At 42.6% G+C, this 26,397-nt stretch overlaps 1 protein-coding gene across 14 annotated transcripts in view; it reads right to left on the bottom strand.

Annotated features, from left to right (window-relative positions):
* The window catches only part of kiaa1109 (KIAA1109 ortholog), a 637,888-nt gene that overhangs the window by 187,130 nt on the left and 424,361 nt on the right, over positions 1-26,397 (bottom strand). For all 14 annotated transcript variants that reach the window (XM_068042417.1, XM_068042485.1, XM_068042453.1 and 11 more), the window contains 6 exons: positions 15,918-16,124; positions 11,721-11,959; positions 8,439-8,683; positions 8,230-8,335; positions 2,655-2,752; positions 540-734 (listed from right to left, as the gene is read on the bottom strand). In XM_068042417.1, coding sequence (XP_067898518.1) covers positions 540-734; positions 2,655-2,752; positions 8,230-8,335; positions 8,439-8,683; positions 11,721-11,959; positions 15,918-16,124 — 1,090 coding nt within the window. The remainder of the gene's footprint in view (positions 1-539; positions 735-2,654; positions 2,753-8,229; positions 8,336-8,438; positions 8,684-11,720; positions 11,960-15,917; positions 16,125-26,397) is intronic.

The raw sequence follows: 26,397 nt of genomic DNA, 5'->3' as shown, positions 1-26,397 counted from the left end.
TAAGTGGTGGATGGAGTCCCAGTCTGGGTGTTTGTGGGCAAGCAGACTAAAAAGGCTGAATGGCCTACTCCTGCTCCTATTTCTTATCAGCAACAAATGAACAAAAATGATTATAAGTCTAAAAACCCAAGTGGCTCACTTATGTCGTTCATAGAATGCCCTCTCAGCTGTAACCAGTATCATGGGATTAACATCTCCATGAAAGACCCATCTCCCTCTCAGTCCAACTAGAGATGGGCAATAAATGAGACCATGTTAGTGGTGCCTACATTTCAAGAACTAATGTAAAAATGAAGCAATTTAGGAAGCCTTGATTTTTTTTTTTTAAGAAGACAACAGATTGATTATAACATTTTATACATTATCTGTTTTTTGCGGTTCTGTAGTTTATTAAAACACTTCCTTCTCTTTTAATTCAGTACATCACAATTAATGGATCGCATTTTGGAATATGCACAGCATTAAAATGTAATTTGCTATTATACAGTTAGCATCTTGAATGCTATACAGTTAGCATTATGAATGTGATAAATGTATACCTGATGTTTGACAATTTGTCCTAATGCCAGGTTTAGGTCAACTTGACATTTACCAAACAGTTTCAGATAGCTGCTGTTACGGCCTACACCAGGCTGAGTCTTAGTTTGGATACGATTTGAAAGTTCCAGTTCAATTAGTCCAGTCTCTAACCTTACAGCTCTCATGGAAGGGGTAGTTGCTGTAACTTGGATACCCTAAATAGGTCACAAACACAGTACACCTTGATTTTAAAATTCACAACACAAAATCATTGATTTTTTTTTGTTCCCAGTATTTTACAGCAAGCTAAATTCATAGTATCGGTCTCAATATTTTCTCCACTGTAAAAAGTTAATGCAGTTGGACAATGCCAAAATTTAATCAGAACCGAATACATTAAAATAGTGCATAAACTTACCATTATGTGCAACATCAATTCAAATATTTGTTCTGCAATTCCAAAATCACAAACCATATATAAAAGCATGTTGTAAGTAGTAGTTTATACTTATTTTTCATTCTGTTACGGATAGAATTGAGAGGAAACTGATACCCCAGTTCTTTTTCCCTTTTCTGTCCGTGATCAGTGTGTTTTGAAAAGGAAGATTTGTGTTTCTTAACCCCTGAATGTATGGCCAATTTGAATAACCAGCAGCACACTTTTCATAAGTTTAAATCAAGAGGACTATTTTTATTCACATGTTCACCTTGAAAATCTAACGCTATGTCACTCACACACACACACACACACACACACACACACACACACAGCCGATCACGGCGGCGAGCTTCAAAGATGGTGGGGCGCACACGGGGGATTTGCTTCGCCAAGCCGCCGCAATATTAAACATGATGGCTCATTTACGTGGCTGGGGCAGACCGCCCCACCGATGACGTGGGAAGTGACAGGTGCTCTGTCCCTGGCAATGGCATCCGGCGCCACAGCGCAGGCACCATTTTTAAAGCCTTTCTGCTTCATTAAAAATTTTAAAGTTATAGGCAGTGTAAATTTAAAATGAAAAACTTAATAAAAGTTTCAATACCCTCTCCCACCCTCCATGACAAAACAAATTATTACTTGTCCTCCCCCCACCCACCAACCAAAAACGCTTACCTTGCGATCCCGACCTCTCCCGCCCCCCCCACCAAAGTTTATAAACTTTGAACTTTACCCCTTCCCAATACCCCCTAGACCAATCAAAAAAGTTTCACTCCGCTCTCCGCCCCTCCTGCCCTGAAAACTTCCCTTCTCCCCCCTCCCCACCAGTGTCCCGCATCGGATCTCCGGCAACTGACCGGAATATGGCAGTGGGACGGCTGAGGGGAGCAGGTAAGTCATTAATTTAACGATTTAAATACTGCTCCCATCGCCAAGTGGGAGGGGGGCTGCAACAAGGCCTCATCGCCGCCTGTAATATGGGCGGGGCCTTCCCGGCATTGAGGCCCATGGCAGGCCTCTCCTGGAGGCATTTTCCGGGCCCCTTTCCCTCTTTCTTTTACATTGGGGTGGGTTTTTTTTGCCTAATCTGCCCCATGTCCTCTGAGACATTGCTGCTCGCAGGTGGCTGTCCAGCTTTCACAGTGACACTTCAACTAGGTGAGGATCTCCCTCACTTATTGGCTTTTTTTTAAAAAGAGATACAGCACTGAAACAGGCCCTTCGGCCCACCGAGTCTGTGCCGACCATCAACCACCTACACTAATCCCATATTCCTACCACATCCCCACCTGTCCCTATATTTCCCTACCTATACTAGGGGCAATTTATAATGGCCAATTAACCTATCAACCTGCAAGTCTTTGGCATGTGGGAGGAAACCGGAGCACCCGGAGGAAACCCACGCAGACACAGGGAGAACTTGCAAACTCCACACAGGCAGTACCCAGTATTGAACCCGGGTCACTGGAGCTGTGAGGCTGCGGTGCTAATCACTGTGCCACCCACTGTGCTTGCTTGTTTGGGAATTTTCCTTGTCCCTATCAGTACAACATAAATGAAATAAGAGGACTGGAATTTCTTTTCAGGTATATGGTTTTTCTTTCAAAGGCTCACAAGTAAGCGTGACGCACATTAGCTCCCACAAGACCCTGTCTATATTTAAGCTTCTATATTTTACTATAATTCAAGCTATTACCTTAAATTGCAGATTCAAAGAGTACAGCAGAATTTTTGGTTTTTCTCCATCCATTAAAATATCATGTTCATTCCACAGCGGGATAGGCTGCTCTCCTCCTACAGATAAACACAACTTTGTATAAATATACATTACAATGTTAACATGCATTGTAGACTGGTTTCAAGCTCACTTTGAAGAGCTGGAACCTGTCACAGCCGTTAAGCGCCTTGCACTGCTGAACTACAAGAAAGCCCCCAGCGAGTTAACATCCGTAGCGCTTAAAGCAGCCAGAAGCGCTGCACAAAGAGCCAGGCGCTGTGCAAATGACTACTGGCAACACCTATGCAGTCGTATTCAGCTGGCCTCTGACACCGGAAACAACAGAGGAATGTATGATGGCATTAAGAGAGCTTTTGGGCCAACCATCAAGAAGATCGCCCCCCACTCAAATCTAAATCAGGGGACACAATCACTGACCAATGCAAGCAAATGGACCGCTGGGTGGAGCACTACCTAGAACTGTACTCCAGGGAAAATGTTGTCACTGAGACCGCCCTCAATACAGCTCAGTCTCTGCCAGTCATGGATGAGCTGGACAAACAGGGGCGGCACAGTGGCGCAGTGGTTAGCACCGCAGCCTCACAGCTCCAGCGACCCGGGTTCAATTCTGGATACTGCCTGTGTGGAGTTTGCAAGTTCTCCCTGTGTCTGCGTGGGTTTCCTCCGGGTGTTCCGGTTTCCTCCCACATGCCAAAGACTTGCAGGTTGATAGGTAAATTGGCCATTAGCAATTGCCCCTAGTATAGGTAGGTGGTAGGGAAATATAGGGACAGGTGGGGATGTGGTAGGAATATGGGATTAGTGTAGGATTAGTATAAATGGGTGGTTGATGGTCGGCACAGACTCGGTGGGCCGAAGGGCCTGTTTCAGTGCTGTATCTCTAAACTAAACAAAAAAATCGGAACTCAGTGATGCCATTGATTCTCTAGCCAGCGGAAAAGCCCATGGGAAGGACAGCATTACCCCTGCAATAATCAAGAGTGCCAAGCCTGCTATACTCTCAGCACTACATGAACTTCTTTGCCTGTGCTAGGACGAGGGAGCAGTACCACAGGACACGCGTGATGCCAATATCATCACCCTCTATAAGAACAAGGATGACCGCGGTGACTGCAACAACTACCGTGGAATCTCCCTGCTCAGCATAGTGGGGAAAGTCTTCGCTCGAGTGGCTTTAAACAGGCTCCAGAAGCTGGCTGAGCATGTCTATCCTGAGGCACAGTGTGGCTTTCGAGCAGAGAGATACGCCATTGACATGCTGTTCTCCCTTCACCAGCTACAGGAGAAATGCCGCGAACAACAAATGCCCCTCTATGTTGCTTTCATTGATCTTACCAAAACCTTTGACCTCGTCAGCAGACGTGGTCTTATCAGACGACTAGAAAAGATCGGATGTCCACCAAAGCTACTAAGTATCATCACCCCATTCCATGACAATACGAAAGGCACAATTCAGCATAGCGGCGCCTCATCAGACCCCTTTCCTATCCTGAGTGGCGTGAAACAGGGCTGTGTTCTCACACCCACACTGTTTGGGATCTTCTTCTCCCTGCTGCTCTCACATGCATACAAGTCTTCAGAAGAAGGAATTTTCCTCCACACAAGATCAGGTGGCAGGCTGCTCAACCTTGCCCGTCTAAGAGCGAAGACCAAAGTACGGAAAGTCCTCATCAGGGAACTCCTCTTTGCTGATGATGCTGCATTAACATCTCACACTGAAGAGTGTCTGCAGAGACTCATCGACAGGATTGCGGCTGCCTTCAACGAATTTGGCCTAACCATCAGCCTCAAGAAAACAAACATCATGGGACAGGACGTCAAAAATGCTCCATCCATCAATATCAGCGATCACGCTCTGGAAGTGGTTCAAGAGTTCACCTACCTAGGATCAACTATCACCAGTAACCTGTCTCTCGATGCAGAAATCAACAAGCACATGGGAAAGGCTTCCATTGCTATGTCCAGACTGGCCAAGAGGGTGTGGGAAAATGGTGCACTGACACGGAACACATAAATCTTAGTGTATCAAGCCTGTGTCCTCAGTATCTTGCTCTATGGCAGCGAGGCCTGGACGTATGTCAGCCAAGAGCGACGTCTCAATTCATTCCATCTTCGCTGCCTCCGGAGAATCCTTGGCATCAGGTGGCAGGACCATACAGCATTAGATCCAACACAGAAGTCCTCGAGGCGGCCAACATCCCCAGCATATACACCCTACAGAGCCAGCGGCGCTTGAGATGGCTTGGCCATGTGAGCCGCATGGAAGATGGCAGGATCCCCAAGGACACATTGTACAGCGAGCTCGCCACTGGTATCAGACCCACCGGCCATCCATGTCTCCGCTTTAAAGACGTCTGCAAACGCGACATGAAGTCCTGTGACATTGATCACAAGTCATGGGAGTCAGTTGCCAGTGATTGCCAGAGCTGGCGGGCAGCCATAAGTGCGGGGCTAAAGTGTTGCTAAAGAGACTTAGCAGTTGGCAGGAAAAAAGACAGAAGCGCAAAGGGAGAGCCAACTGTGTAACAGCCCCGACAACCAATTTTATCTGCAGCACCTGTGGAAGAGTCTGTCACTCTAGAATTGGCCTTTATAGCCACTCCAGGCGCTGCTTCACAAACCACTGACCACCTCCAGGCGCTTACCCATTGTCTCTCGAGACAAGGAGGCCAAAGAAGATGAAGATTCCTGATAAATGAGTGTAAATGAAAAACTTATTTAACTTATTCTGATTCAGGGAACCGGTGTTGGACATGGAGTAAGCATGGAAGTGGAATCCATGGCTAAAGGAATATTCCTCAATAGATTCTGTGTTTCAGCAACTTGACATGTGACCCAGTGCTGCTCGTTTTCCTATATTGTCCCCGGAATGCTGGTAAATGGAGCTGCCAAGTGCAATAGCAGTGTGAATGTGTTTAATGTAGTTAATTGACCTGGATCAAGCCCTACTAATCCATTTTCAGGCTGCCCTTGGCCACATTCGATGTATACATATATAAATATATATATATACACACACACACGTGCATTGGTAATTAAACACAGATTGGATTGAGCACAACAGCAGGGAGCAGCTATCTCAAGATTCTCCACTTCCTAGTGATCTTTGTTGTAATTCTTCAAACCAACTATTCATAAAAATAACTGTTCTTCAAGAATTACACATTGAACATCAATTGGGATTATAGTATGGGGTGATTATCCAGTTCTTCATGGCCTGGGAATAAAATACAGAAATTAAGGAAGATAGCAAACAAGAGAAATGTAAGTGCTTGCACTTATTTTCCCTTTAAGGCCAAACAAAAAGGATCTAACTATGGAATTGTTTGATATTCAAACTAAGCAACTTGCATTTATATACCATCTTTAATATCAACAGAGGGCTGAATTTTCGCCAAGGAGACAGGAAACAGGAGCCAGGTTTGTTTTCAAGTTAGGAGCCTGCCTCCGGTGGGAAACTGATTAAAGTCTCTATTTTCACAGGGGTGAGCCCTTAATTGACATGGAAACAAGTTCCCTGTCCACTTACAGCAAGTCAGGGCAGGATTAGAGGTGGGTCAGATGAAGTGGGGGACTGATTTAGATTCCCCACTGAGCCATCACTGAGGCTGCTAGCTGTCCTAAAGGAGAGATATGTTTATGTGCCAAAGCTTTCTATGGCACCAGAGGTAAATGAGATGTCATAGGAGAGCTGGAGGCCTGGCACCCAGAGCAGGGCTGCCCCTCACCTCATTGATGACAACCTGGATCTAATGCTGGAGGCCATGAGGGAGGTCCTCTTCCCAGAGGGTGGCAGGAGGAGGCCACCAGGTCACGCAGAGTACTGAGTGGGTCACTGGGGTGTGCTCTTACTGTGTCTGTCTACTGTTTTCCTCTCTTTGCACAGTATAAATGACGACACATTAAGGTAGATGTCTGGGACTCCTTTTATTGCTGCTGTGACAAGAAAAGTGGTATGAGGTGCAGAAAGAAATAACAGGATCCTTCAGAAACACAATGGCCTGCTAAATGATTGTCCTACTGAGCAGGTAGCATTGGTTGTATCGCCTTTGTGCGTCTGTCTCGGGCTCCTGTAGAAGAGCGAGAAGCTATGTCTTCAAGGGATTTCCCTTGTCCCCTAGGATCCATTCATGTACTTTGGGGGTTGGAGTGAAGATTTCAAGCAACATGGACTGCTGAAGGATGAAGGAGTCAGGACAGCTGCCAGGAGAGCAAGTGCAAGTATGGTGGAAGCTCTTGTTGTGGTCGCAGACCAATTGGATATTGAGGGAGTAGAAGCCCTTCCTGTTGATGAATCTCACTGGGTGTCTTAATGGCCACATGGCTGCAATCGATGATGCCCTGCACCTGGGGGAATCCAGCGATGGAGGCGAAACTCTATGCCCTCTGTACCTGCGAGACCTCATTTGTCATGAAATGAATGTACTGTCCAACTCTGGCAAAGAGATGCAGTTGTGTGCTGCTGTTTGTAAGATGCCACCGAGGACCACAGCTTATCTTTGGAAGGAGCCAGAGGCAAAGAACTTCAAAATCACAGTGACTTTGAATGCTACTGGCAGGGCATGGCGAGCATTTCTGCAAGGTAAGAGGACTTCCACAATGAGGACAAGGATCTCTGCGAACATCTGCCTGGAGAGCCACAGTCTCCTGCAACAGTGGGTCACAGTCATCTCCAAGTAGCTCCACCTTCAGCAGCAGATCCTGTGGTGAGTGTATGGCCTTCATTGCTTCCTGCCCCTCTCTCTTCTCCCGTGCCCTCCTGCAGTGTGTGTTGCCCCTCAAAATCTGATAGGCCCAAAATCTGGCAGTCACCCCTTCCCGCATTGCCAGCTGCAGTTTTCCTTTGGGACAAGTGGCCGCCCTATTGTGATTGGCAGCCTTGCCCCCGCTCTTCTGCCCCACAATGTCAGTTGGGGGGATGGGGGGGGGGTGTGGGAGCAGCTGGTGATGACCCCATCCCATGCATGAGCACTGACAGACCACTTTCCCTGCCACCTGTACAGTACCAAGGGCACCTCCTTTACAAATGCCGAGTCCCCCTTTGCCCCGTTGACACTCTTATGGGGCCGGGGTAATTCCGTGAGGTAGCCACTAATCCGTTCAGCTGATCAACAGTGGACTGCTCCCGAAATCCATGCACCCTCTTTAAAGTTCAAACCTCCCCCTCCAGCAAGTTCTTAACAAGCTTCAGTACTTTAATTGGCCTCAATCGGGGGGAGAGCGGGATCGCTGTCCCGCCCTCTCCCGGCCCTGGTGAACAGTGCCGGCACAAGGAACGGAGTCTCGGAACTAACACACTAGCCGGCACTGATATTTGCAGGGCCCACCTGTTGCTTCTTTCCCGCCCTCAGAGGGGCCTGAAAATTCATCCCAGAATGTCCCAAAGATGCTTAACAGAGTTATAAGAAAAAAAAACTATAGAATCTTTTTTGATTATCTAGGTTCAAAACGAGTAAAATATCTTCATGAGCAGCAATGCAGATACACTGTTTCTAAAGTTAATCTCAAAATTGAAAGGAAATTTCCTGCATACCAGAGACTTTCTGTATAACTTCATTGACCTCCTTCATGAAAACCTTCTGTACAAAGACTAGTTGATTCAAAAGATCTGTTGTCAAGTTGTGCTCAAAGGATCCAACCTATAAACAAACAATGAGCATTTGAAGGAAGCTTTTAATATTCATTATTTTCTATGCAACTTACTAGTCTGATGTCAACAGCAATTTCCAACTGCAACTGTACCTCAGCCACACAGCGTAAATAGTTTCCCTGCAAATAGTTGCCTTGTTTCAATGGGAACTCGTCTGCATTCCAGGATTTGTCTGGGTAACTCTCATGCTCCTCCATGATATATTCTCCGGACATGGTGACTTGTGGTAGGTTAAGACTGGCTGATGGAGGTAACGCTGCCATATCAACAGGTGTCACTTTGGACTGGAAGCGCAGTCTGTGATTGGGCAGCTCAAATGTGAACCTGGTTTGGGCTCCTAATGATTGGAAGAGCATAGTCATTAGCAGAATTTTTCCACTGGTGTTAATCACAGCATGTAACAAATTATTCCTGATATTTATATATTGTCCATTGAAAACTATATGGACAACAATTTTCCATATAGAGAACAATGAGGGCCACAGCCACCTTCACCTTAGTTGCCTCAGTAACCACAAACCCTTTCATGCATTTGCCTCTCATTCCTCAGCCCATGCAGCTTCGTACAAAGTAACTGCTGCCATAAAATCACTCCGCAGCAACAAAAAGAAAATGAACAATAAAGAGGCCGAGTTAACCCAGCCTCAATAATCTAAGTGAAAAGAGTATTAATTCCATGGTACTACAATAGTTAAAAGAGCCTTTTACTCACAATACAGCAGTTGGGGCAGCCTTAAAACAATAAATAGCATTTCCATGCTTACTCTCACTGGGGAGAGACAAGGAACAGTTCTGAATTCCAACAGGCAGGGTGGGGAATGGAGCAGCAACAATTGCAGGTGGGGAGTTGACAATGGGTGTGTAGGACAGGAACACAGACAAGATGGACTTTGACACTTTCTCTTCCGATGCTACTTTCCCATCCCCATTCAAAAAATTGGTAACTGTAAGAATGGGAGACAGACAGGATGGGAAGGAGTGGCACAGGACTGTGACTTTATCAAATATGTAGGAACTACAATCTAAAATACTGGATTGTGAATGCACAAGTCCAATTTAACACTGGCAATGGGGTTGGAAAAGTCCTATTAACATGATTAAGTGCAAGACAAAGCATGAATGTACTGCATTAGGGACTAAATCTAAAATAATAGTTTTTCCATAAACAGTAGTTGCTACCAGTAAAATTCATATGAACTAATTCTAACAAGACACCGATTTTAAGGACGGATTTCGTTTTGAATTGGTTCTAACTTTTGTACAGAAAAAAACTCTTAAAAGGAGGAAAGTTCCACATAATCTATCTTATATTAAAAGTATGAGTAACTTGTCACCTAATCAACAGATAGTTTCTCTGTTTAAACTGCTCAATTACCCTCTCATATAACAACTTGCATTTATATAGCACTTTTAATGTAGGAAAGCATCCCAAGGTGCTTCACAGCAGCATAATCAGACAAAAACTGGAAACAGAGCCAAAGGAGATATTCAGCCAGGACACTAAAAGCTTGGTCAAACAGGTTGGGTTTAAAGTGGTTTTTAAAAGAGGAACGGGGTGGAGAGGTATGGGAGGGAATTTCAGAGCTTGGGGCATAGACAGCAAGAGTAGGGTGAAGGGAGTGGGGGATGGGTAGGAGGCCAGAGTTGGAGCAATGCAGAGTTTTCAGAGGTTTGTTAGGCTAGAGAAGGTTACAGAAGTTGGTTGGGACAAGGTCATGGAGGGTTTCGAAATGAGGATGAGAATTTTAAAACCAAGGCGGTGGTGGGCCAGAAGCCAATGTAGGTCAGAGAGTACAGTGGTGAGGGTGAGAAGGATTTGATATGGGCTAGGATACCAGCAGTAGTTTGGATGAGCGCAAGCTTATAACAACGTGGAAGATGACAGGCCAGCCAAAAGGAGTATGGGAATAGTTGAGTATGGAGAAAACAAAAGAATGGATGAGGGCTTCAGCACCAGATGGCTGAGACAGTAGCCAACGAGGTGGAAGGAATCAGTGGCTAGGGAACCGGGTTTGTGGTGGGGGCCAAAGCAACTCATCCAGGACTGGATGTCAGACAAACAGTCTGACAACACAAAGGCAGTGGAAGGGTCATGAGAAGTGTTGGTAAGGTAAAGCTAGGTGCTGTCAGTGTACATGTGAAAACTGATACAACCGCCGATAGGCAGCATGCAGATGAGAAACAGGAGGGAAATGGCCAAGGATAGATTCTTGAGGGACTCCAGGGACAACTGGTCTGGGGCTGGGAAGAGAAACTATTGTTTGAGATTCTCTAGCTACAACTGAATAGGAAAGACTGGAATCAAACAAGGATAGCCCCACTCAGCTAGACAACAGTGTTTAGAAGGACAGTGAGGTCAACTGAGCCAAAGTATCGTTTTAAATGGTTAATTTTCGTTCCCTGCTATTTTCAGTCACCACCCTCATCCCATGCTGCGATGGAGATGGCATGCTCCACATTTGACTGTATTTTTGGGCCAACCTGGTTGAGGATATCAATCATTTCTTTTCCACAATTAGATAGGTTGGACAGTATTTTGCATTAAAATGATTTCCAACATTTTTTTTGCTACTTGTGTCTTGAATATTGGATAGTTGGAAAACATCCTTGGAAAAAAAAATGATCACAGACTGGGTGATGCTGTGCTCATTGTACTTTCAACTCTACGTGTTATATTTGAAACCAAACTGATGTAAAACCTCTTGTGTCTATCAGATGCACAGTCTGTGCAGAATCTGTTTGGGTAGCCTGAACCCAAGTCAAAATGCATTTCATTCTCCAGCAATGGCATCCCTCGCCCTGAAGAAAAGTCACCATAAAATAGAAACAGGCACTTTTTTTTAAAGGTATTAGAACATATTGAGATAACATTTGCACTGAGTCAATAGGGTTCATTTCACTGAAACTTCCCAATCATAATTCTGAAAGGTGCAAGTTATATATCATTTTGGTTGAGACTATCTATCCTATACTACTGACTCTTCTCATAAATTGATGCTATTTTTGAGACAGGTTCATCTACAGAAAACAGTTTGCAATGGCAGATGTAGCTCTACATTTAAATAGGAGAGACAAAACTCACTGTGGAACAGACACCTGGCTCTTTTTGGTTGAGGAAATTAAATCAAAAATAGTACCACAAAGTGAAATTTTGAAAGCTGAAATTGTACATTTAGAATTATTGTAAATGTCAGGATTTTACTTATACCAGTGACAAAAACTTTAAATAATTTTACAAAACTAAAAGTTGAAAAAAAGATATGATTTCCACTCATTTAATGCAAAACTTTTAATTTTCAAAATACTTAAAATTTCAATAACCATTTACCTTCACCAGCATTAGCAGTTTTGCATATAAATTTACACACTAGTACCTGTCATTCCGTGGCTTTTCATCCTGCCCATTTTGTATTCTGCTTTAAGAGATGGCAGCAGTGCTGCACCAATGGTAATTCCATCTAACAAGGCACTAAATTTAAGTACAATTGGCTTCTTCTCCAAACCCTCTGGCAGCTGAGGAAATTCATTTGTTTCAACAGGAGTTTGATTAACACTTGAAACAGGCTTCTCAGAGAGCTGTGGAGTGGAAACTTCCTCCTTTGGCGTTGGTATACTATAGAAAACAAAGAAAATAATATTTGATTTTTTTCTAAAAGATCCTATAATATTATATGATGTTGTTTTTGAACAGACCTCACTGCTAAGGCATATGAATTATTTTTGAATTGCCATCCGGAGCTTCTCAAATACACACTATTAACATGAAATTATTTAAACAACTTTTCAAATTTTGAACATTTAATAATTAAATCCAAACCAACTGATCGTTGCTATTACATTGTTACGACCAGGTGAGAAAGGGGTCTAGGGATTCCCTCTCAGCCTTCACCTGATCTTCCCGTAACAGGGTTTAATTTTAAACACACTGTTTTTTTAGCCCCCCCCTCCCTTAGCGAATCCTTGCTCACTGCTTTCCAATTGTGAGGCAAAGAAACCAGCCAAACAGGTTTTCTTAGGTTTAAAGAAGGTTGAACTTTATTAATTTTAACTCTAATTCGGTTAACGTCGACGGATACACGACGCGCCCACGCTAGCATGCATATGCGATAAACACACATGCAGATAGAGACAGAAAAAAGCAGAAAAAATAAAGTGGAAAAGTTTGAGGCAATATCTGAAGATGGTTTTGGTTACGTTCTTCGAGCTCGCTGTAGAGTCCTTGATTGTAGGTAGGTCTTGTGTTTCATTGGGGCCCAGTATTCTTCTTAAACCTTTTCTCTCTTGAGGTTCAAGTGTTTTCTGTGGGTCCAGAGGCTTGTGAGAAAGAGATGGGAGCAGACAGGAGAGATCTTCTCCGTTCGGGAGCAAACAGTCTTTCTCAAACTATCTGTACAATTCAGAAAAACTCAGGTTGCCCAGCAGATTAGTCATGTGACTAGCTGGTTTGACCACGTCTGTTTGTGGATTCGGCCAACTTAGCAGTCATCCTGGAATGTGAGCTTTCTCACCTTCAATGTCTAGTGACCAAAGTCCATTGTGGGTTGAATATGTCAGGAAATGGTCCTTTGTCTCCACAAGCACTGTATGTTAGTATGTAAATGTTCTTTCCAGCCACGGCTAATCTGTTTAATAAGTCATTTTCTCGTTCCAACAACAGTTTAAAATCAATGTTCATCTGACAAAATTAATATGCCTCATTCTTGGCAGATGGGGGTCTGCATGATAACATCTATAAGGCAGTTGTACTCTAAAGAATAATCATAAATTGAATGATTATAGTACCATTTCAACAGATGCACTGTTAGATCACTTAAGCGACTGCAGTACAGGAGGCCAGCCATATTTTTTCTACTATCGTTTTCAGATGTAAATTCAAAAAAATACTATTGAGGCTTTCAGACTGGAAGGAAATAGCCGTTCTACCTCATCCGACTGGCCATTATTTTCATAAGAGCCTTGATAAACACCAGCAGGTCATCCAACAATGGAGATAGCCAAACTTGACTATCTTCATCTGCAGCTTTTAATAAAAATACTTGGCAACAAATGCAAGTTAAAATTAATGTAAAAGCATGACTAATTTGGAAGATTTCTATTTTTATTTTATGTGATCAGAAGGTATGGCTTTGGCTAACTGTGTCTTTGAGAAGATCCCATTCTTCTGTGCCTGCATGTAACTGAGTGCACAATCCAAACCTTGATCGTGTAAACAATGGGAAATGTCTGTCATAAAAAAGTTTTCCTTGTTTCTTGGTATTTATTGAGAAAGTAACTAAACCAAAAGTTGATTGGCAGCCAATTTGAAATGTTAGTCTGCTGTGGATTAACAGACAATTATAATTAAATGGAAAGAGGAATGGCACGCATCAACACATCACCTCTCAAGTGGTAGATCTGTTCAACACTCAAGTCCATTTTCCATTTTGTTATGTCAAACAACAGTCTGCAACTTGAACAAGCTGCCTCTTTTGTTTTATAACTTCAGTGACAAACTTACGTTTAATGTCTTCATAAATATGTCACAAGCACTGTGGCTAAATTTGAAGATGATACGAGCTATACTGAAAAGCTGAACAGTATCAGCAAAATGAGGATTTGAATTTTCCTGGGAACTGGTAGATAGGTGGTAGATGCAATTCAAGGTAGAGAAATGAAAGTGCTTCACATGTTGAAAAAAAATCAAGGAAGAATTTACTACTCAAATGGAAATAAACAGTGTTTGGAAAATGAAAGATCGGTCAATCTGTGACAATAAATCGAAGCTATCACAACAGTGCTTGGATGGCAGTAAGTACACAAATCAGATGTTTCTATGTATTAAAATATCAAGATTGAGCCAAAAAGTGAGTAATCCTGCCACTCTATAAATCATTGGTGAGACTGCACTTGGAAAACTATGTATAGTTCTGGTCGCCACAGGACAAAAAGGGATATTGCAGCTATTGAGAACAACCAGACTAATTGAGGAGGTCAATGTATTGAAGTATGATGAACAAGTACATAAACTGGGCATGTGATCAGAGGAAAAGATAACGTTAAGAGGTGATATGTTTACTGTTTTCAGAATTCTAAAGGGACTAGATAATTCGACCATGACAAGCCGTTTCTCCCTGTTCAGAACAGCAGAATCAGATGATATGGTCTGCAATTGATGGGCAGTATGTTCAAAACTGATCTGCAGAAAGCAGTGAGAAAGTGTTAAATCTGTGCAGCAGGCCTCCCGGGGGAACAGTAGGAGCATATGGTGTTGTTTCATTCTTATGCAAATTAGATCCATTTTTTTCAGAAAGTAGTATGCTGGGATATATTTGAATAATTTGAGACATGTACGGTAAGTTTAGTACACCTGAGAGAAACAGGTGACTTTGGGCCTGTGGTTCCCAAAGCTTTGCATCTCTGGGTGCTTTTCCTCACCCCATATCTGAGTCTTTTGTAGACTGTTAGATATGGACTAATTGCCATAATTAGTCAGCAATTCCATTATTGCTGTATCTTGTGACTACCAGGGAATAATTAAAACTTATGAAATAATACACCTGCAGGTAGTAAATTGTACCGAGAGGTTTTTTTAACATTTTGATTATTTCTTTTTCCTTTAAATCTCTTTTTTCTCTCTCTTTTTACCCAATCTTTCTTTCCCTCTCTACTTCTGCATCTAACTTGACTCCAATTCACCCTATTTCCTTCTCCATCATTCTATTTCTTTCTCTACCCTTAATTTCATTGGTTAAGACAGACTGTTGGTCCCATTGTTCACCAAGGCCCCAGATGCCCCTCTGACCTCACACTTCCAGCAATGGGTGGTGCAAAAGAATTTGTAAGTTGATGAGCGAGGGAAAAATCTAACCAAAGGGCACACTGCAAGATACCCTGTTGCAGCAAATTCTGGGCCATAATTTTCAAAATTAATTCCTTTTATGTATTATGTAAATTGGACATGTTCTCACTGGAAAGGAGAAGGTTGAGAGGTGACGTGATTGCTGTTTTTAGTATTCTGTGGGGAATAGATAATGCAGACCACGACAAGCTGTTTTTCCTAGTCCAGAACAGTAGAACCAGAGGAGACAGCCTGGGCTGAAAGATAGCTTAAATTTAAAACTAATTGGTGGAAACAATATTTAATTTAGCAAGTGGACAATCTATGGAACAGGCTCCCAAGGGAGACAGTGGAAGCAGTTCATATTGATTAATTCAAATACAGATTAGCTAGATTTTTTTTCCAGAAAATAACATTTTGGGATATAGTGAGTAATTTGAGACATGAAATGTGGTAAGTGTAGCATGCTTGTAAGGAACATGGGACTTTGCACCCATGGTTCCTAAAGCTCTTCACCACTGGGGTTTTCCTCTCGTCATGTCTGGGTCTGCTGTAGACTGATTCCTTTGAGTAGACAGCAACTCCATTATTATCGTATTTTGTGACTACTAGCATGGTAGAAGGCCTTGTTTTTTCTTCGTCCAGCAATTCCTAACGTTCTATGTTTCAAGTTCCTATAATCCACCACTGCAAAATAGTATGACCTTATATAGTGGACGGTGCACCATTTAGAGGTTTCTCATAAATTGCTTACCTTATTGATGGCTGACGAATGAGATCCGAAATTTGTTTGGAGAGCTGGTGAGAACTCCGAACCATCATGCTATGCAGTGTGGCAGGATGCTGTGGGATATTGATGCTAATGGCTCCTACTTTTACAACCATTGTGTTGTTGGTCTTCAATCCTCTCTGGGCACTATAAAGAGCTTGAGATTTGGCAATACTGCATTTAACTACCGTTCTGGAAAGAAAAACATAACTCATCAAACCTTCAAAATTCATCTGCCAATCATATTAGAAATTTCAAACAAAAAAACATAAAATGTTACAGCACAACAACAGGCCATTTACCCCATCAAGTCTTTTTCTCTTTATTTCTATATTTTATATATATTCTATATTTCTCTTTCAGCAATCTTTTGAAAATACTAATGAACTTTGCTTTAGAAACAATTTGGCAAATTTGGCAATGTGACAGAAATCCACTTTATAACCACCCTCTTTGTAAAGGCAGTTTTTTTTCCAAACTCCCTTTTCATTATTATGCTGATTTTCAACTTGTGCACTTTTGTAATTGTTTTTCTAACCGGTGAAAACAATCTCACTATTCACATTTGATAACCCTTCATAATTAATATTTCAGAATCTTGAAGACCTTTATCAGATCATCCCTCAATCTCAGCTGAAGCAGACAATACTAGGTCTTTGCAATAAGAGCAAAATACGGTGATAAGAGCTATACTACTGATGCTGGAACTCTGAAATGAGAACAAAATGCTGGAAATAGCAGGTCTCGCAGCATCTGTGTAGAGAGAAACAAAGTTAATGTTATCATTAAGAACTGATGAAGGGTCACAGACCTGAAACGTTAACTCTGTTTCTCTCTCCACAGATGCTGTCCTAGTGATTCTACACTGCACTTTTTCTGTTGTTTTTAAATCCTTCCTATAATAGGATGCTTGAAACTATACACTGTACGCTTGCCATTTCCTGTTAACAGTTCTCACGTTGATCTCCAGTTCTGTTTGCTAATTTATCCGTCAAGGCACTCCTAGTAGATTATACAAACATGGAAATGTTTGGTCTGCATTCAGCAGATTACTGACCATGAGGTCAAGTTCAGAAATGTAAAGAAAAAGGAAGTCACTTAGCATTTGATTCTAAGAACATCAATAATCTATGTTATTTGAAACACTACTTGCATGCAATTGATCTTGGGATTTACACACTTCTACATAAAACAGTTCAACAGAAGAATTCACACACCTTTAGTTAGATAGAGTAAACTGCAACATCAAAATAAAGGTTAGCACTATTTGGTTTAAAACTGTGCAAAAGTATAGAAAAATTTAGCAAAAATAGAACTTTAAAAAAAAATAAAAGTCAATATACTGTTACGAAAGTACTTCCTGTTTTTAATATTTTGTGAGGACTCAAATTTTAAAATTGTGGAAATTGATTCCTTTGGAAGACCAAAGCGATTACATAGATGCTAGACTTTGCTTTTTTTTTTAAAAACGGTCAGTGGAAGGACTTTGGGAATTACTGGAAGTTACATGTCTTCAGCTAAGTAAACAAGAGCCTTGGTGACTCGGGGGAGTTGTTTACAGAGAAGTGGCATGTCAAGATTTATGGTGGTCAAGAGTTGATTTCGTTTCAGATTGTTTTGAGTCAGTTGGGGGGTCAGCCTGCTCCGATAGAAGACACCAGTTCACCCTTTCTCCACCTGTCTGAGAAACCCTGAGAATCCAGAATAATAGCTGAAACCCCTGATGCCGCATATCTTCTGGAATACCTGTCAGACTAATCCTCGATGTCACTTGAAGAGAACTGTTCCAAAAAGATCCTAGTGACAGCTGTCTACATGTATTCGGGACGCCAGAATAAATGGACAGCTGATATCATGCCATACCTTCTTTTTCTTCAAGAATTAACAAGTATTTGGCCAAAGAATTTTTTTTGTCTTTTTTGTAAAGTGATCTCTGCAGAAAAAACTTCTTTATTTTTTCTTTAACTGGTGTGTGTGTGTTGGGCTAAGTTAGAAGGGGATTTTCATATTTCAATGTGTGTTAATGCTTGGCATCGTTATTGAATACGTCTTGTTTTATAATAAATTGATAATTTTGTTGTTTATTAAAGAAACCTGGTTGGTGGATTTTATTCTGAAATAAAATAGAGTAAATAATTGGCCGTAACGGTAACCGGGTAAACATTTAAATATATGTTGTGACCTGTGGAGAAGTGGAACTAGAGAAAGACAGTGCACTCCTCCTACTTCAGTCGTAACAATACAAATGAACAAAGCTATAAATAGGTCTCTGCATTATGAAAACTATGAAGTCCACAAAAAATTATAGATCATTATTGATAAATTTCTGTCTGGTTTTCAATCCAAGGTGAATCAAAAGTAGGCATCATAATGTACATACACAAATTAAAAGTGCAACATTTAAAATATTTATGCTTTAGAGGAAATTAAAACATCCTTCTCAGAATTGTTTTAAGCATAATATCATGATTCAATACTGGGCTAGAATTATATAGTTCTGTTAGTGTTTCCACTAAGTTAAAAATGAAAGCTGAAATCATGCTAGTTTGACATACAGAAATTCTTGTTTGACTGTACTTGTAGGTGAAGTAGGAAAATCCTCCAGCCTATGCAAGATGGTTGTAGAGAAAGCAAGAAAATAAAAAGAGAGCAAATGAAGTATAGACATTCATGCATAAACCTTTATTCAAACAGTGGAACCCTTAGTGTGCAGATTTGTATAGTTTCCAACATTATATTAATATCTATCAAAGCCGCAATATGATTACCTGAATTTGAATAAAACAGTTTCATCATTGGCAAAGTGGAGCATGCAGAATATTTCACAGCTTCCAGTTATTCAATATAATGATCAATTACTTGACCACAAGACAACACACACTAAGGGTTACCACATCAATAATAAAAAGAACTGTAAATTTAGAAAGAGGTACTGTATTAGCAGACAAGTATTATGAAATTCATCAACTCTCTGTGCACAAACCAATTCAGTTTGTTAGAATATTCAGAACTTAAAGTCATAATGTGTAAAACCGATCTTAAAAAAAACATGCAATTAAGAAAAAGTAATGCAATTTCAAATTAAATAATAAATCACTATCAAAAACTGGATCCAAAGTAAAAAGATTGTCTTGCTAAAACAAAAAAAGCACAACTACTGATCACCACTATCACAGATCAGAAGCTATTTCACTATTTCAGCACTTTCATTCAACCATTTTTGGTTCTGTGACTTTCCAGATTTAAAACATTTCGGCTGGAATTATCCTGGCCTTTTCAGGAAGGGCTGGGAAGCAGGAAGGCTGGCAAAATAGCACAGGAAGGCTTCGGAGTTAGCTCTTGGCATCCCCCAACCCCACTTATCTGCCTTCGAGGGTGCCCGGTCATTAAGGCACCCTTTCCCTGCAGCCTCAAAAACGGCCACTGCCAACAATGGTGTTGCTGAAGTTGCCGAGCTGCCAGCCCTCTGATTGGGTTGGCAGCTCTTGGGGATGGGTCACTGTCCTAATTGGATGGCGACCGCTTAATTGGACGCTGTTGTCAAAATGCCGCTCTGGGTCTTACTTCCTGCTGAAGCAGAATTGCCTCCCGCTTTCAGCGCCAGCAGCAGGACTTCAGTCATCTCCATAAGATTCAGCCCCACGTCAATTACCACAATACTGGACCAGAACTTGCTGCAGCAAGGCATCTCACGACATATGCCATTAGTTAGACTTCTGGTTGCACCCTTCAGCTAAAAAATCTTTGCGTTCTAACCTGCTGGAAGTGTGATTTTGTAACGGTGTGGCAAGGACCTGAGTGAATGGCAGGACCAATAGTGGCATTTTAAAAATCTCCAGCAACAACCCACTATTTGAAGGACTTGGACTCCTAAGTTTAAATTGTTCACCTTCTGGGCCAGCGCAGTTGATTGGCAGTCAGCAACTATTATATCATTAAAGGGGTACATACACTATTAATTACTGAACTAAACATTTTGTGGCATGTTTAACTGGCAATTAATGTGAAAATGCAGAATGTTCTTAAAAGGAATGGAGAGGCTAAGGGTGAGGTGCCGTTTGAACAAAGAACAGTACAGCACAGGAACAGGCCATTCGGCCCTCCAAGCCTGCGCCAATCTTGATGCCTGTCTAAACTTAAAACCTTCTGCACTTCCGGGGACCGTATCCCTCCATTCCCATCCTATTCATGTATTTGTCAAGATGCCTCTTAAACGTCATTATCGTACCTGCTTCCACCACCTCACCCGGCAGCAAGTTCCAGGCACTCACCACCCTCTGTATAAAGAACTTGCCTCGCACATCCCCTCGAAACTTTGCCCCTCTCACCTTAAACCTATGTCCCCTAGTAACTGACTCTTCCACCCTGGGAAAAAGCTTCTGACTATCCACTCTGTCCATGCCGCTCATAACTTTGTAAACCTCTATCATGTCGCCCCTCCACCTCCGTCGTTCCTGTGAAATCAATCCGAGTTTTTCCAACCTCTCCTCATAGCTAATGCCCTCCAAACCAGGCAACATCCTGGTAAACCTCTTCTGTACCCTCTCCAAAGCCTCCACGTCCTTCTGGTCGTGTGGCGACCAGAATTGCACGCAATATTCTAAGTGTGGCCTAACTAAAGTTCTGTACAGCTGCAGCATGACTTGCCAATTTTTATACTCTATGCCCCGACCGATGAAGGCATGCATGCCGTATGCCTTCTTGACTACCTTATCCACCTGCGTTGCCACTTTCAGTGACCTGTGGACCTGTACACCCAGATCTCTCTGTCTGTCAATGCTCCTAAGGGTTCTGCCATTTACTGGAAACTTCCCACCTGCATTAGACCTTCCAAAATGCATTACCTCACATTTGTCCGGATTAAACTCCATCTGCCATTTCTCCGCCCAAGTCTCCAACCGATCTATATCCTGCTGTATCCTCTGACAATCTTCATCATTATCCGCAACTCCACCAACCTTTGTGTCGTCCGCAAACTTACGAATCAGACCAGCTACATTTTCCTCCAAATCATTTATATATACTACAACCAGCAAAGGTCCCAGCACTGATCCCGGCGGAACACCACTCGTCACATCCCTCCAATCAGAAAAGCACCCTTCCACTGCTACCCTCTGTCTTCTATGACCGAGCCAGTTCTGTATCCAACTTGCCAGCTCACCTCTGATCCCGTGTGACTTCACCTTTTGTACCAGTCTGCCATGAGGGACCTTGTCAAAGGCTTTACTGAAGTCCATATAGATAACATCCACTGCCCTTCCTTCATCAATCATCTTTGTCACTTCCTCAAAAAACTCAATCAAATTAGTGAGACACGACCTCCCCTTCACAAAACCATGCTGCCTCTCGCTAATAAGTTCGTTTGTTTCCAAATGGGAGTAAATCCTGTCCCGAAGAATCCTCTCTAATAATTTCCCTACCACTGACATAAGGCTCACTGGCCTATAATTTCCTGGATTATCCTTGCTACCCTCCTTAAACAAAGGGACAACATTGGCTATTCTCCAGTCCTCTGGGACCTCACCTGTAGCCAATGATGATGCAAAGATTTCTGTCAAGGCCCCAGCAATTTCTTCCCTTGCCTCAGTCAGTATTCTGGGGTGGATCCCATCAGGCCCTGGGGACTTATCTACCTTAAAGCTTTGCAAGACACCCAACACCTCCTCCTTTTTGATAATGAGATGACTGAGACTATCTACAATCCCTTCCCTAGGCTCATCATCCACCAAGTCCTTCTATTTGGTGAATACTGATGCAAAGTACTCATTTAGTACCTCGCCCATTTCCTCTGGCTCCACACATAGATTCCCTTCTCTGTCCTTGAGCGGGCCAACCCTTTCCCTCGTTACCTTATTGTCCTTTATATATGTATAAAAAGCCTTGGGATTATCCTTAATCCTGTTTGCCAATGACTTTTCATGACCCCTTTTAGCTCTCCTGACTCCTTGCTTAAGTTCCTTTCTACTGTCTTTATATTCCGCAAGGGATTCGTCTGTTCTTAGCCTTCCAGCCCTTACGAATGCTTCCTTTATCTTTTTGACTAGGCTCACAATATCCCGCGTTAACCAAGGTTCCTGAAACTTGCCAAACTTATCCTTCTTCCTCACAGGAACATGCTGGTCCTGGATTCTAATTAACTGAGATTTGAAAGACTCCCACATGTCAGATGTTCATTTACCCTCAAACAGCTCCTGCCTAATATTGTTATAATTAGCCTTCCCCCAATTTAGCACCTTCACCCGAGGACTACTCTTATCCTTATCCACAAGTACCTTAAAACTTATAGAATTATGGTCACTGTACCCGAAATGCTCCCCTACTGAAACTTCGACCACCTGGTCGGGCTCATTCCCCAATACCAGGTCCAGTACGGCCCCATCCCTCGTTGGACTATCTACATATTGTTTCAAGTAGCCCTCCTGGATGCTCCTTACAAATTATGCCCCATCTAAACCCCTAGCACTAAGTGAGTCCCAGTCAATATAGGGGAAGTTAAAATCACCCACCACTACAACCCTGTAACCTTTACATCGTCCCAAAATCTGTCTACATATCTGCTCCTCTACCTCCCGTTGGCTGTTGGGAGGCCTGTAGAAAACCCCCAACATCGTGACTGCACCTTTCCTATTCCTGAGCTCCACCCATATTGCCTCGCTGCACGACCCCTCCGAGGTGTGCTCCCGCAGTACAGCTGTGATATTCTCCTTAACAAGTAATGCAACTCCCTCACCCCTTTTACATCCCCCTCTATCCCACCTGAAGCTTCTAAATCCTGGAACATTTAGCTCCTGTCCTTCCCTCAACCAAGTCTCTGTAATAGCAACAACATCATAGTTCCAAGTACTAATCCAAGTTCTCAGTTCATCTGCCTTATCTGTTATACTTCTCGCATTGAAACAAATGCACTTCAGACCACCAGTCCCGCTGTGCTCCGCAACATCTCCCTGCCTGCTCTTCTCTTAGTCTTACTGGCCTTATTTACTAGTTCCCCCTCATTTATTTCACTTGCTGTCCTACTGCTCTGGTTCCCACCCCCCTGCCACACTAGTTTAAACCCTCCCGAGTGATGCTAGCAAAACTCGCAGCCAGGATATTTGTGCCCCTCCAGTTTAGATGCAACCCGTCCTTCTTGTACAGGTCCCAGCTGTCCCTGAAGAGATCCCAATGGTCCAGATATCTGAAACCCTCCCTTCTACACCAGCTGTTCATCCACGTGTTTAGCTGCACTATCTTCCTATTTCTAGCCTCACTGGCACGTGGGACAGGGAGTAATCCTGAGATTACAACCCTCGAGGTCCTGTGTTTTACCTTTCTACCTAACTCCCTAAACTCCCCCTGCAGGACCTCGTCACTCTTCCTGCCTATGTCATTGGTACCAATGTGTACCACAACATCTGGCTGCTCACCCTCCGCTTTCAGAATGCCCCCTGTCCGTTCAGAGACATCCTTGACCCTGTTTTCCCCTGTTAAGCCATCCCCCCAACAGTATCCAAAACGGTATACTTGTTAGAGAGGGGGATAGCCACAGGGGATTCCTGCACTGACTGCCTGCCCCTTCTAGCGGTCACCCATCTATCTGCCTGCACCTTGGGTGTAACCACTTCTCTAAAACTCCTGTCCATGACGCTCTCTGCCACCTGCATGCTCCTAAGTGCATCCAGTTGCCGCTCCAACCGATCCATGCCGTTTGTGAGGAGCTGCAACTGGGTACACTTCCTGCAGATGTAGTCATCCAGAACGCTGGAAGCGTCACGGACTTCCCACATCACACAGGTGAAGCACTTCACCCCTCTAACTGACATTTCTAGCACTAATTAATAAATTAGTTTGAGCAAAGCAAATGCAGAGCAGTATAAATTGATCAGCAAATTCTGGAGATCTGCAACTCACAGCATATTGCTTAATCCCCTAAACTTGCTGGCCAACCTGCACATTAATAACAGTGTACGTCATTCACATGCCATTATTTTTCATCAATTTTTTATCACTGGAAATATTTAATATTCAGTGGGTCTACACTTCACAATTAGCCACATTTTCTGCACAGAATAACATTAGAGTCATTTATGGCACAGGAGGCAGCCATATGGCTCATCGAGCTCATGCCGGCTCTCCGTAGAGCTATCCAGTCAGTCCCATTCCCCTACTCTATCTCCATAGCCCTGCAAGTTTATTTCCTTCAAGTGTCCATCCAATTTCCTCTTAAAATCATTGACTGTTCTGCTTCCATCGTCCTCATAGGGAGTGAGTGCCAGGTCATTACTGCTCACTGCATAAAAAAGTTGTTCCTCACATTCCCTCTGCATCCACTTACCCAAAACCTTAAATCTGTGTCCCCTCGTCCTTGTACCATCAGCTATTGGGAACATCTTTTCTTTGTTTAGTTTATCTAAAACTGTGAGAATCTTGTACACCTTTTATCAAATATCCCCGCAATCTCCTTTGCTCCAAGGAGAACTACCCCAGCTTCTCCAACCTAATCTTGTAGCTAAAATTCTTCATTCTTGGAACCATTTTGGTAAACCTCTTCTGCACCCTCTCAAGGACCCTCACATCACATCCTCCCAGAAATCTGATGGCCAGAACTGGATGCAATATTCCAGTTGTGGCCTAACCATAACTTTATAAAGGTTCTGCATAACTTCCCTGCTTTTGTACTCAATACCTCTATTTATGAATTAAGATCTCATATGCTTTGCTGACCACTTTCCCAAATGACTTGTCACATTCAAAGATCTATGCACAAGCAGCCCCAAGGCCATCTGTCCCTGAGCACTCTTTAGAACTGTGCCATTAAGTCTACATGACCCTTCCCCATCCCTTCTGCCAAAATGCATCACCTCACACTTCTCAATATTAAATTCCAGCTGCCACTTGTCTGCCCATTTTGCTAGCCTATCTATGTACTGTTACAGTCAATTTGAATCATCAACACTGGTTGCCACTTCTCCAAATTTGGTATCATTGGCAAATTTTGCAATGATACTCTCTATTCCAATATCCAAGTCATTTAAAGCAGTGATTCTAGCACTGACCCTTGGGGAACACCACTGTCTACCATCCTCGAGTCTGAAAAATAACTACAACTTGTTGTTTTCTGCCTTTAAGCCAATTTTATTTTATTTATTTTTTTATTTAGAGATACAGCACTGAAACAGGCCCTTCGGCCCACCGAGTCTGTGCCGACCAACAACCACCCATTTATACTAATCCTACATTAACCCCATATTCTTACCACATCCCCACAATTCCCCTACCTATACTAGGGGCAATTTATAATGGCCAATTTACCTATCAACCTGCAAGTCATTGGCTGTGGGAGGAAACCGGAGCACCTGGCGAAAACCCACGCAGTCACAGGGAGAACTTGCAAACTCCACACAGGCAGTACCCAGAATTGAACCCGAGTCGCTGGAGCTGTGAGGCTGTGGTGCTAACCACTGCGCCACTGTGCTGCCCAATTTTTTAAAATCCAAGCTGACATGACCCTCCTATTCCATGAGCCTCAATTTTGTTAACCAGCCCTTTATGTGGGGTATTTTGTCAAATCCAAATCCAAATAGACAACATCTACTGCATTTCCTTCATCAAAAAATTCAATTAGATTAGTCAAGCATGATCTGCATTTCATATATCCATGCTGGCTATCCTTAATTAGCTCAAACCTCTCCAAGTGCCTGTTGATTTTTTCCCTAATTATTGTTTCTAAAACCTTACGCACCACTGATGTTCAACTGATGATCCTGTAGTTACTAGGACTGTCTTTACATCATTTCTTGAATAAGGGTGTCACATTTGCCACTCTTCAATCCTCTGGCATCTCCTCCGTTTCTAGGGAGGACTCGAAGATTATGGAGTAAGGGGTGCATGGAGAGGAGATTTCGCCTGAGTGAGAGGTAGTCAAAGCATAAAGATGGGAATTTGGTTCATGTGGGAATTTGGTACAGAGGGGGAAAAAGATGCTCCTTTTTCAGCCTCCAGTAGCTGTAGAAGACGCAAGTTGCTTCTCAGAAATAGAGGGTAACCTAGAAAAAGCAGCGAGTTTGAAGGGATAGGGTGGTGAGTCTGTGGGTTCAGAGCATTCCAAAGAAAACTAATGTGTGACATTACAGCAAAGAAGGTAAGTAATAGGGTGGTGAACATTTTCTCAGAATTTGAATTGGAGTTAGTTTCACATTAATTGAATTAAGAATAATCTTCTGAGACTCAGGTAATTTATTAGTAAGGCTTTATTAATAATAGTATTTACTAGCAGTAGTAAAACTTAGTAGTAGTGGGGTTTAGTAGTAGTGGGGTTTATTAATTATAAATTAAGAACAATAAATTAATTAGCATATAATAAAGATGGCAGGGGCAGGTGATGTGTTGCGGCAGCAGTATGTGGGAACTAGTGGGCACCAGTGTGATTCACAGCAAACATGTCTGCAGCTCGAGGAGCTTCGGATCTGAGCCAATGTGCTGGAGG

The sequence above is a fragment of the Heterodontus francisci genome, chromosome 1 (assembly GCF_036365525.1).
Source record: "Heterodontus francisci isolate sHetFra1 chromosome 1, sHetFra1.hap1, whole genome shotgun sequence".
NCBI classification, from domain to species: Eukaryota; Metazoa; Chordata; class Chondrichthyes; order Heterodontiformes; family Heterodontidae; genus Heterodontus; species Heterodontus francisci.
The sequence above is the reverse complement of the archived record's forward strand: the minus strand, read 5'-3'. Positions and strand labels throughout refer to the sequence as shown.